The sequence below is a fragment of the Sitophilus oryzae genome, unplaced genomic scaffold (genome assembly GCF_002938485.1).
Source record: "Sitophilus oryzae breed Bouriz unplaced genomic scaffold, Soryzae_2.0 scaffold_1082_pilon_pilon, whole genome shotgun sequence".
In the NCBI taxonomy this organism is placed as follows: Eukaryota; Metazoa; Arthropoda; class Insecta; order Coleoptera; family Curculionidae; genus Sitophilus; species Sitophilus oryzae.
Window position 1 is genome coordinate 78,998 of NW_022145707.1, and position 12,677 is coordinate 91,674.

The 12,677-nt window shown below is 34.6% G+C and overlaps 1 protein-coding gene across 1 annotated transcript; it reads left to right on the top strand.

The window, feature by feature from the left end:
• Positions 1 to 8,255: 8,255 nt before the first annotated feature.
• On the top strand, positions 8,256 to 12,096 carry LOC115880664. Its single transcript, XM_030897948.1, has 3 exons — positions 8,256 to 8,883; positions 8,933 to 9,507; positions 12,079 to 12,096. The coding sequence occupies exons 1-3, from the start codon at positions 8,256 to 8,258 to the stop codon at positions 12,094 to 12,096; spliced, it is 1,221 nt and encodes a 406-aa protein (XP_030753808.1).
• The last annotated feature ends 581 nt before the right edge of the window (positions 12,097 to 12,677 follow it).

The window sequence follows — 12,677 nt, forward strand, 5'->3', positions numbered from 1 at the left end:
ATCAGTATTACTTCGTTCCGGTGCGTATTGCTGGCATGTAACTAACTGGCCACGCCGCGCCAGGCCGCCACCTGGTCACAACACACAACCGCTCGCTTCTACCAGATCAATTTTTCGGCTGCGGATATATTATACGAATTGAAAGATTTACGATCGATAGACTATCGGACTATGATACAGTTAAGAGGCCGTCTCAGTAACCTGGCTCTAAAGCAGGGTCCAGACGTGTGTAATGTAACATAGAGGTGTGTAGTTCGTGAACGAACCAGTTCCAATGAAATATTCCGACCCCGGAATGAAAGGAACTAGTTCCTCAGGACCTATTCTGGGATCGAGACTGTGACCGATATACAGGGTGGTCCGAACTGTATTCCGGAAACTTCGGCAACAAATTCTGCAGATAAAAATAAGTAAAAAAGTTCTTATAAATGTATGTCCTAAAATGCTTATTTTCGGAGATACAGGGTGTAAAGTTTCATTTTATTTCGATTTTCTAAAATAATTTATGAAGTAACGGCGTAAATATTTGGATGAAAATTGGTGTCTGGGAGTCTTTTACATGGTAATTTTGATGTCAATGAAGCTCCTATTTGAAGGTGGCGCCACCTACATGTGTTTTTAACTAGTTTGAAGCGTAATAACTTTTCGTCCGTACCTGTATAAAACTACTGAGTAAAAAAAATTTACATTTACGATATGTTTTATGTAAAAAAGGTCTCTTGGAAAAAAATCGCTGCAGTAATGGTCTTAGAGATATTTGGAATCGAAATTATCAATACCTGTCATCATTCACATAAATTAAACTGTTGACTAAATAGTTATTAGACGAAATCATAAATTTGAAATGTTTTTGTGTCAAAAGTTCAACAGAAACTGTTTTATCCGTCATTTTTTCGCAGAAAAATTTAGGATAATTAAAAAATAAAATTGCCCGAATCCATTATTTCAGTCAAATTAAATCTACTCAACTTGTTTATTTTTTGCCAATAATGGCATAGAGGTGGAAATTCTAGTTCCATGGGAGGAACTAGTTCCTCCAGAGGAATATTTTCTTGAACTAGGTCTTTGGTTCACAATAGTTCCCGACTAACATTGACATCCCCCTTGCTTACTAATGCGTTTCGTTGTCAGTCAGTACTATTCACAGTATGATCTATATAACTTTTATAATGTACGGAAATATAACGAGACATGTAATTGTGTATGTTAAAACATATAGGTAAGTTTTATTGCAGATAAAAAAATAAAAATAACTCAAATCAGAATTTAAAAAACTATATAATAAATCAATTAGACAAATATTACAAAAATTTTACGAAAAATTGCACTTTTCCTCACTAAAAAATTCAGAATATCTACTTTATTTTATAAGATATTTCTTAATTTTAAGGACCTAAATTGAAACATTCCCATAAAATATTTAAAACAAACTAAAAATCGTATTCACGACAATTTTCTGTAGTAATTACGCCGCGCCGGCTGTGGCAGTAGACAAGGCCGAATCCATCGACGTCGCCTTGTATTATATCTCAGATCTGCCGTCTGAATAGATTCCGTGAACTAGTCTTTTAATAGTTCCTCTATGGCCGAATCCGATAACATACAGCTGGCACTCCCCGCGCCTGCCTAGCATCAATCGCGCTGGCTGATCCATACGTAAACTAGTCTTTTATTTAGTTCCTCTAGTTCCTTTAGGTCCGGATCCGATAACATACGGCATACGGCTGGCATTCCCCACTCCTGCCTAGCATCGATCGCGCTGGCTGATCCATACGTAAACTAGTCTTTTATTTAGTTCCTTTAGGTCCGGATCCGATAACATACGGCATACGGCTGGCATTCCCCACTCCTCCCTAGCATCGATCGCGCTGGCCCGATCCGTTCGTCTATTTAGTTTAGTTCCTCTAGGTCCGGATCCGATAATGTACGGCTAGCACTCCCCACTCCTGCCTACCATTGGGCTACGCGCACTAGCCAATCCGTCGCCGTCGCATATTATTCTATATCGGTCACAGTCTCGATCCCGGAATAGGTCCTGAGGAACTAGTTCTTTGAGAAACCAGGAACTAGTTCCTTTCATTCCGTGGTCGGAATAGTACATTGGATCTAGTTCGTTCACGAACTACACACCTCTATAATGACATGTATTGACTATTTCCATTCTAAATATCTTGAGAACAGTTACGGGTAGCGATTTTTACCAAGATATGTTTTTTACGTAAAAAATCACGGAAATGTATAATTTTTCACTCAGTACTTTTATACAGGTACGGACGAAAAGTTATAACTCTTCAAAACTGTTAAAATACATGTAGGTGGCGCCACCTACAAATGGGAGTCATATTGACATCAAAATCAAATTTTTCATGTCAAAAAACTCCCATACACCAATTTTCATGCAAATATTGACGTTACTTCAGAAATTATTTGGAAAAAATTGCAATAAAAATGAAACTTCTACACCCTGTATTTCCGAAACTAACCATTTTAGGGCATATATTTATACGAACTTTTTTACTTATTTTTATTTGCAGAATATGCTGCCGAAGTTTCCGGAATACAGTTCGGACCACCCTATATAATAATATGCGACGGTGACGAGAGGAACTAAATAAAAGACTAGTTTACGTACGGATCGGCCAGCACGATCGTAGCCCGATGCTAGGCGGGAGTGGAAAGTGTCAGCCGTATGTTACCTGTCTCGGACCGAAAGGACTGAGAGGAACTAGAGGAACTAATTAACAGACTAGTTCACGGAAATCTATTCAGTCGGCAGATATAATAGAAGGCGACGGCGATGGATTCGGCCTTGTCTATTGCCACAGCCAGCGTAATTATCACAGAAAATTGCCGTGGGTACTGTTTTTGATTTTTAGTTTGTTCTTTGAATATTTTATGGGAATGTTTCACTTTAGGTCCCTAAAATTAAGAAATATCTTATAAAACGAAGTAGATATTTTGAATTTTTAGAAGAAGTGAGAAAAAATGCAATTTTTCGTATTATTTGCTCCAACTGATTTGTGATATAGTTTTTTAAACTCTAATTTGAGTTTCTTTTTTATTTTTTTATCTGCAATAAAACTTACCTATATGTTTTTAACATACGCAATTACACGTCTCGTTATATTTCGTACATTATAAAAATTATACAGATTATACTGTGAATAGTTCTGACTGGCAACGAAACCCATTAGCAAGCAACGGGGATGTCAATGTTAGTCGGGAACTATTGTGAACTAAAGACCTAGTTCAAGGAACTATTCCTTTAGAGGAACTAGAACCAAGGAACTAGTTACTCCTAAGGAACTAGAATTTCCACCTCTAATGTAACATGTAATGTAACACGAATTCTTCATTGAAACTAAAAAACTAAAAAAGTTTCGAACTTCCATTGTCTTTAGTTATTTTACTTACACAACATTTCGATCCAACTGACCGTTATCAAGTGTGAATTAGAGATAAAATGACCAAACAAGATCCATTAGATAAATCATAGGTCCAGAAAAGTTATAAAATTGGATTGTAGAATATATGGGAAGGAAGAAGTTAATAACCGCAATTTTGTAGATCTAGTGTGTCCCCCTTTCTTGAGGTATAACTCGTCATACAGTATTGAACGTGGATACGTGTACTTAATGAGGAACCTCCACTTACATTAAATAATAAATGAAAAATTTATTTGTGTAACAAATAAATTTCGCAAGTAGTATTTATGAGATTAAAAAAATGAACTAATTATTAAAGAATTCGACAATAATTAAAATGATTGTATCTTGGTTATGAAGTTGCGTCAGCTGACTAGGTACTACAATTTATTACTATTAAATCTACCAGACGAAACAATTGGTAAAAAATGCGGCTGTCGCATTTATGTCGTTTGTCATTTGACACTAATATCTGCTTATTAAATAAACAAAATGGCCTTGGGCATATACGTACGTATATTATTGGACTTAAATTGAGGATAATCACGTATCGATTCAAAATATTTCGCCGCCGCTATTATATGCGGCTACCAGTGGCGGTTCCTCAATAAGGTGCAAATGAACTTCATGTGCAAATGAACTTCCAGATTTAATGGCTCTTCTAAGTTGTAGTAAGTTACAGTACAACCGTACAAGACTTATTCAAGGTAATGCAAAACGCAAAAAAATATAAAGCGGAACTCAAAAACCTGGAAGACTCCATCTGTAACCTGGAATGGGAATCCTCCAACGGTCTAAGACACTCGAAGAGATTTCTAAGAACTTACGACCGAAAAATCAGAAAGTTTCCTTGATTTAGGTAAGAACAATCTTGGGATTGTCACGTTTTTTTAACAGAACACTGTCTCCTCAATAAACACCTCAGTAGAATGAAGCTAAGAAACAACGGAGGAAAATGGGAACACCAAGAAACACCAGAACACTTCACACTGAGTTCGCCAAGACCACAACAATTCGTGCCATAAACTTTGGTACGACTGATATCGGAGATTGAGAACTAATCTCTGTAAAACCGTTTCAGATACTGGCTTTTGTCCAAGTCCTAAGACTGTATGATGAGTTGTAACTAAAGAAAGTGAAACAAAATAAATTTATAAGGTCGAAGTGATTAACTACCCCTCATAATATGAGGGGTAGTATTGTATATTATACAATCTACAACCTACAAACAAGTTGCAACGATTTTCGTCTTCCGTTTCCTAATCTCCACCTCTCACTATCTGTTCCATCTACTTCTAAATCCACAACTTCTTTGTCAAAACTCTCTCTCCAGCTCTTGCGTGGTCTTCCTTTCTTCCTTCTACATTGATTATTCTTACCTAAATTAATTATTACTTAAATAATTTAATATTTAAGTTGGGATTAAATGTTCTTCTTCAATGTCGTGTTTTATTATCATTTGGCGTCTTATGGTTTCATTTGGCATTTTATCTTTCCTGGGTTTTCCAGTCGCTCTTCTCGAAAAGTCCATAGGCTTTCACCATTCTTGCCTTCTTCAAGCATTTTGGCACCAGAGCTCCCGCATTTTAGACACAAAATCGAAACAAAATCTCTGCTGTAACATACTGCAAACAGTTTCGTCACAATTTTGATACATATGTTTCGTAAACATAAATCGCTTTTTGTTTCAAAATATTTTTTTACCAAAATATGGTTTTCGCTACATAAACTATAACATTAAAGATCTTAAATCTGCTTTGTCTGAAAGCTCACAATTTTGAAGGATATTCTGTCACATATGAGAACATAACCTTACTTTATTATTTTAATCTTGCCTCCAGTTTTTGTATTTACATTTTAGTAAGTTTTATAGTACTACAGCAGCAAGTTTTTATAGTACTACAATTAAAAAAGCAGAAGGAAAGACATATGGTGAGTACAAATACATATATTTTTCTTCTGCGATTATATAATTATTTATTATAGGCATTACAGAGATGATTTGTTTTAGGAATAAATATAATAACAGCCACTGTTAATACTCAACAAGGAACCGAAGAAAAATGTTACCAGCAAACGTTTTTTTTTCTCTTTTCCACAAAGGAATACATGTTTCTATGTTTTAATTGTGTTATAATAAGTAAATAAAAATGTTTTAATTATTTTGATCACAAGTTTTGATTGGCGTTGTTGACAGGTGAAATTTCTACACAGATAGCGCTAAATCGAAACATTTTGAAAACAAGGTTTCCATTTATTGTCGATTCACATTCGAAACACGAGTTTCTCTCTCTTTAGACACAAATATGATCGGTATAATGTTTTGAATCACGGTATAAACAGCCTTTATTATTTTGTGTTCGTGATGCTTTGTTGTAGCGTCTACGAAATTCTCCCCAAAAATAAGTTTTCTTTATTTCTTCATCAAAAAAAATAATATGAACTTCCTTATCGTGAATCGGCACGTAACGCCGTACGCGTGGTCTTTCACTGCTAATACAAACATTAGATCTAATTGGTCAAACCTTTGCCACCCGCACACTATGTGCACATGTAGTCCATGCTCTTGCAGCTCGTGATTGGTATTATCAGCATCATATTGGATCTGGTTTTAACGAATTACAAAAATTACATTAGCGTGCAATATTTAAAGATAATATTTTTTTTTCAATAAAGTAACATATTAATTTGTAGTTTCAGATTGACGATTTGATAGCCCCAAAAGAATCATCTTTAGGCGTGGTTACGTGACAATTTATTCTTTTAAGGTTGTGCAACCCCAAATTACTGAACCACGAGGCGCCACTGGCGGCGGCTACTTAAATTGATACCATGGCAAAAAAACTTGCCAAGAATGCCCAACCGACCGAGACCAATCAATGTCAAACAAGATCACCTGATAATATCGGCCGATTTCGGACCCGAAATTCTTCGGATGCTTAGCCATTATCTGCCGAATTACTGAAGAAGGGTTTAACATTCAGTTCCTGCAGAGATAAATCAGTTTTTTCTTTGCCGTAAAAAACTAATAAATTATTCATCATTGTTCTGCAGAATTGTTTTACATAAATTGTTTGCAGCTTTAAATTATAAAAAAAACTAGAAAACACAATTTTAATTGTTTGTATTAAAGGTTTATAAATCATTAAATTAGTAAAAGAAAATAAGAAGTTTCAGACACGGTAGGTTGTTTTATACAATCTAAAGGACTACCATAACTGTAATAGATGTCAAATTTGTAACAGATGTCCAATAACAGAAGTATATAGAAACCTCGGATTATTCTTTTACACGAGAAAAACTTTTTTATTATTTATTTTGGGAAGGCTCTTCATAAAGATGCTTGCTTGTTTTCAAATGAAGAACTCTGTTATATTTTTGAAATTTCCATACTGTTTCACAGAGAAAATAAAGAAAAACATGAAAAAAGTGTTGAATGAAAGTCCTAATCAAAAGGCGTTTCTGTGGTAATACTTTCTTTCCAATCGATTTCATTTCTTTGATAGATACTTATTATTATTAATTTTGATTAATATCATATTCTTTTGCTGTTGTTAAAGTATCACATTTTCCGATAACTATCATCACCTTTTCTGTAGTATTTCAAATAAATGTTGTGCTTCCTTTAACATCTTAAAATAGAAGTAAAAAATGACACTTTCTGCAGCTAGGCGGTATTGTTTCATTTGGCTGTACGGCATGCAGCCGAGTAGAATGATTCTATTTTTTTCCAAATGCCAAAATAATTTTTTAAACAATTTCAAACGATCCAAATAATATAAAAAGATTTAGAAGTAATACCATGTATGTAATTATATATCGAGAAACTATGGTTACGGTTCGTTGAATTTGACACTTTTTATGTCAGTTTAGGGGGAATATATATTTCGTACTTTTATGCCCATTTTATGCCTAGGCGTTAAACTGACTTTTACATTGTCAGTCACGTTGCAAAATTAATACTTTTGTGACGTTTGAAAAAAATTACGTTAATTATTAAAAGTTTACGAATAATAATCTATCAAAGAATGAAAAGAAAGTTATATTACTATAGCAACGTGTATTGATTTTTAGGCCTTAGAAAAAAAATCTCAACTCATACTGTGTTTTTCTTTTAATTTCCTTTTGGAGAAGGTATGGAAATTTGGAAAGTATAAACGGATTATCAATTTTAGAAACAAAAATTTTAGTAGAAGACATTTTCTCTAAAATGTAAAAAGTTTTTCCTCTTGTTAAGAGAATCCGGGACATACTGTATATAAAAAAAAAAATTATTTTGTGCTTAAATTTTGAAACTGATCTTTTCTGTTTTTTGCAAAATTTAATCTACTAGCTATATTGCCATATTATCAAGAAATTATGTTTTTAACTAAAATTTTTTTTTTTTAAAAAAAAAATGTATGCACGAAAAAAACTCATAAAATCGTGTTTCTGGAGTCGAAATATACTACCCCTAAAAAATATTTGCACTTATTTAATTAATAATAAATAATGACTACCCTGTATAACATTTCCTTATTGTAAATATTGATTTATTTGACAATTTCATAGAAATTTCTGTAGTAACATATAACTGTTATTTCTACATCTCCTCGGATTACATGCTAATTTTAAAGTAACATTAGGGATGATTTATAGCATTATTGATTAAGATATTTAGGGAAACTTTGCTCAAAAATAGAAACATTTCCATAGAATGATTATTTAACCTACTTTTTAATCATTCAATATAAATATACAACGGTATTGGCTTATACCATTTCATGCAAGGGAAATATTTTAAAAGTTTGACTGTGGTTCGGACTTGATTTTTGACTTACGTTTTTTACTATGGGTCACCACTTTGTGAAAAAAACAAACCCCCTCTGTGCACTTTCCGAAACAAAAAAGGAACAAACTAAACTAAATAACTACATTTTAATATACTCAGGCGTACCAAAAGACCAAAGAGCAACATCAGGCGTTGGAGTAGCTATAAATGATAAATATGAACAGAATATGGAAAGCATAGAATACGTGTGCGACAGAATCCTGAGAGTAAAGATTATGTTTGACCAACCCATTCACATTATATCATTGTACGCACCCGACATTAATAAACCTGAAGAAATGTCAATGGACTTCTACGAAAATCTACAGTCAGCGATAGACAAAATACCAAGACATGAAAAGATAATTCTGTTAGGGGATTTAAACGCAAGAATTTTAAAGAACAGAAATGGCGAAATTTTGACCGAATTCTGTGGACAGAACGAACTGAGAATAAACAACACATATTTTCCCCATAAAAAACAACACAAATACACCTTTTATGACAATAGAAACAATAAATCAATAATCAATTATATCATCACCAATCGAAGTTTCTTGCTTCAACAAATAATAGACATAAGTGAGCCTGGGTCCTCAGCCAGCATTGGAACAGATCACAAACTTGTGCTAGGAAAGATACAAATAGGTGCGCCGCTATCCAAAAACCATTGATAAAAACCCAGCATTCAATATAGAATCCTTCAACCATGAAAGCACTAAACAACTTTATTCGAACAGATGCCAAGTCACTATTAACCCCATAGCACAGTTTGATACTCCTAACACAGCTTGGAACAAACTGAAAGAAAACATCTGCAAAGGTGCTAAAGAAGCTTTAGCAACACGTACTGTATCACACAATAGAAGACCGAACATTAAACCTTGGTTTACATTAGAAGTCAAGAACATTACAAGGGAAAAGGAAAAATACTTACAATACAAGAAATCTCCAACACCGGAGAACCGAAATATCTATACCGAAATAAGGAACTGGACTAATAATAGAGTACGAGAAATTAAAGAAGAATATTGGCAGCGATTTAGTAGCGAAATGGAGGCGGATATGTACGGAACACAAAAACGTATTTGGAAGATGTTGAGGAGTTTGAAACGAGAAACAAATGAAACAATACAACTAAGAACAATTGCAGAAGATACGTGGGAAAAATATTTCAGAGACTTATACGCAGAAACAGATGAACCAATGGAAGCACAAGAGACAAGCCAAAGAGATAATATAGAAGATCATGCGCAAATCACTTACAAGCAAGTAGAACAGACAATAAGGAAACTTAAAAATAGAAAATCTCCTAATCAAGATAAAATACCAAACGAGCTAATAAAAAACGCAGGCACGGCTATCATAGAGGAATGCACAAAACTGTTTAACATTATATTACAACATAAGAAAATATCAGAAGAATGGAAACAAAGTATAAAAATACCAGCTTTTTAAAAAAAAGGAGATAAAACAGACCCAGCAAATTATAGAGGAATAACATTACTGAGCACCTCGCTAAAACTTACTAAGATCATTGCGGACAAAATCTCCTCAATAGTGCCAATAAGCGAGGAACAACAAGGATTCCGAAGAAACTGATCAACTACCGATGCACTATTCATACTCAGGTAACTAGTTGAAAAATCCTTAGAATATAACTCTCTCCAGCCTATCTATGTTTTATATATATTTAACAAAGGCCTTGATAGAGTCCAACTAAAAGACACCATCACCATCTTGGAAAGCAGTAATGTCTCGAAAGAACTCACAGAACTTATCAAGGACTTAAACACAAACACAACAACCCAAATAAGAACAAACTTTGCCTTAACGCAGCATTTTCGAACTACAACTGGTATTCGCCAAGGCGACAGTCTCAGCCCACTGTTATTCAACACAATCATGGATCAAGAAATAAAAACCGTCAAGAATACTGAATTAGGATATCGAATGGGAATGCATAAAGTAAACATATTATGCTATGCCGATGACGCAGTACTTATTGCAGAGTCAGAGGACGACCTCCAAAGAATGCTACAAGCTTTTAATAGACAGGCAGAAAAACTTAACATGCAAATTTCCACAAATAAGACCAAATGCATGACCATTACAAAGGAGCCCCTTACGGTAAATTGGTAATAAAAATAAAACTATTGATCAGATAATGTCATTCGAACACCTCGGATGCAAAATTACAACTCAGGATTCCTGGAAGAAACAAGCAAATAAAGCTGCCGCAATATCAGGACATCTTAAACATCCCATATGGAAAAACAAACATTTTAGTACAGAATGCAAGTCAAGAATATACAAAACCTGCATACGACCAGTGATGACATATGGTGCGGAAACCAGAGCTGAAACATCAGTAACAGAGAGAATCCTACGAACTACTAAAATGAAGACCTTAAGAATGATAACTGGATACACATTGAGGGACAGACAGAGAAATGTAGACATAAGAGAAAGGTGCCAAACAAATGACGTTGTCAGATGGATAATGGAGAAGAAGAGAATGGAACCAGCATATCAATAGAATGGGCCCCGGCAGAACGGCTGCGAATTATTGCAACAACGTACCCCATGGCAGAAGACCTACTGGATGACCACCCAAACGTTGGCAAGACAGTTGCCAGTCAACCTCGCAAGAGTTGCTTAGACGAGGAAGAAACTGGAACTAAACAGGCGATACGCTTCTAAAAAAGAAGAAGAAGAACAAACTCTATACATTATAGTCCTAATTGCCTGAAGAACTATAAACCACAACACTGGAAATAGTAGTAGAAAATATAAGAGCTTTGGGACAATTAATACACAGCTCGAGATCTGTACTATCAGATATCAACAGAAGAATTAAGTTAGTATGGGAGTACTTATGGAAGAAACCCAATCATATTCACCTAGAATGCCAAAATACCTAAAGAAGAAAACAATGACCAATATGTACTACCAATCATGACCTATGCATGCACAACCTGGACACTTGAAACGGACATAATCAGGAAAATGCAGGTCGCACAACTCTTTTAATGGAACGAAATACGCTGGGAAGAACAAGGAGAGATTGTACAAGAATGAGTGGATACGACAAAAATCCAGGTAATTGATGTCATCCACAGAGTCAAATATCCCAAATGGCAATAGGCAGGATACCTGGCAAAAAGAATGGACAACGGATGGACCACAAAAAATTACAGCATGGTACCTAGGAGGAATTAAGAGACCTAGAGAAGACAAAACCTGAGACCTAGAAGAAGACAAAACATGATAATTAGGAAATTAGCAGGGATAACTTGGGCCCGTCTAGCCAACAATAGACAACAATGGGCCCAACTACAAAGAGAGTAGTAAGACCATGTTTCGCAATAATTTCTGGTAAGCAACAGGACAACAACAACAGGACAAACTCATAGCAACAGAACAGGAAGCCATAACCAAGATTAGAAACGGAATATAACTTATTTCAAAGCAAAAACTAACGCCAAAGTCAAATTTGACCTAAATAATTTAATAAAAAATGGCATACTATGCGGAATGTATCTGTGACACTGTATCTAATCAGAAATCTGTCATAATTTACTTAAGAAAGTGCTTAAATATTATGAAATCTGACCATCGCAATTAAATGAGAAATTAAGTCCTTAAATGAAGTTAGTAAGAACGATTATTAAAGGGCGAATCTCCCGCTGCCGCGCCGCGTCGAGAGATTTCCACTGCCGAGGCTCGTAAAAGACAATTTTAATTAAATTATTTCAACCGAGATAAACGCCCGCGGCATTTCCAGTCTCTTATCCCTTGAATTAATTTCCCAAATTAACTTTGTTCTTTTTGCTTTTCCAGAACAATGCACAGGCTTGAAACTTCGTCAGTGTTTATGTTAAATTACTTTTTTGTTGTTTTATTTTGTTCATTCATTTGTTTGCAGATGTTTACTTCTTTTATTAAATTTTTTGGGAAATAAAACAAAACTAAACGTTTGAAAAAAAAATAAGTAAAAGTAAAAAAAATAATTTATGAAACAAATTCGAAAAAAACCTGAAATCTTGGCAGTCGATCTGTCACACACCGCTAAAAAATATTCTGTTGATGGTTGACCATCAAAATCTTAAAAATAAAGAAGTTGTCTAAAAATGTGCTCTAATATGAATATAGTATAATCCTTTATCTGTAATTTCTTTATTCATTTGTGTAAAAATACCTAGTTTTACTTAGAACGTTAAATGCCGAACGCTTATTTTGCAACTTTTTCAGACTAGTGAAATGGACTCTTAACGTTACATTCCGAAACCTATAAATGTCATTAATAAATCACCTCGGCATGCAGACCGATTAAAGACGAGTAGGTATCGATCTGTATGATGTGAAACACTGTAAATCGTCCAGATAATTGTCGATCGCACCCGGTATCGTCACTCCATTGGCAGGCCGTTACAGCTGTG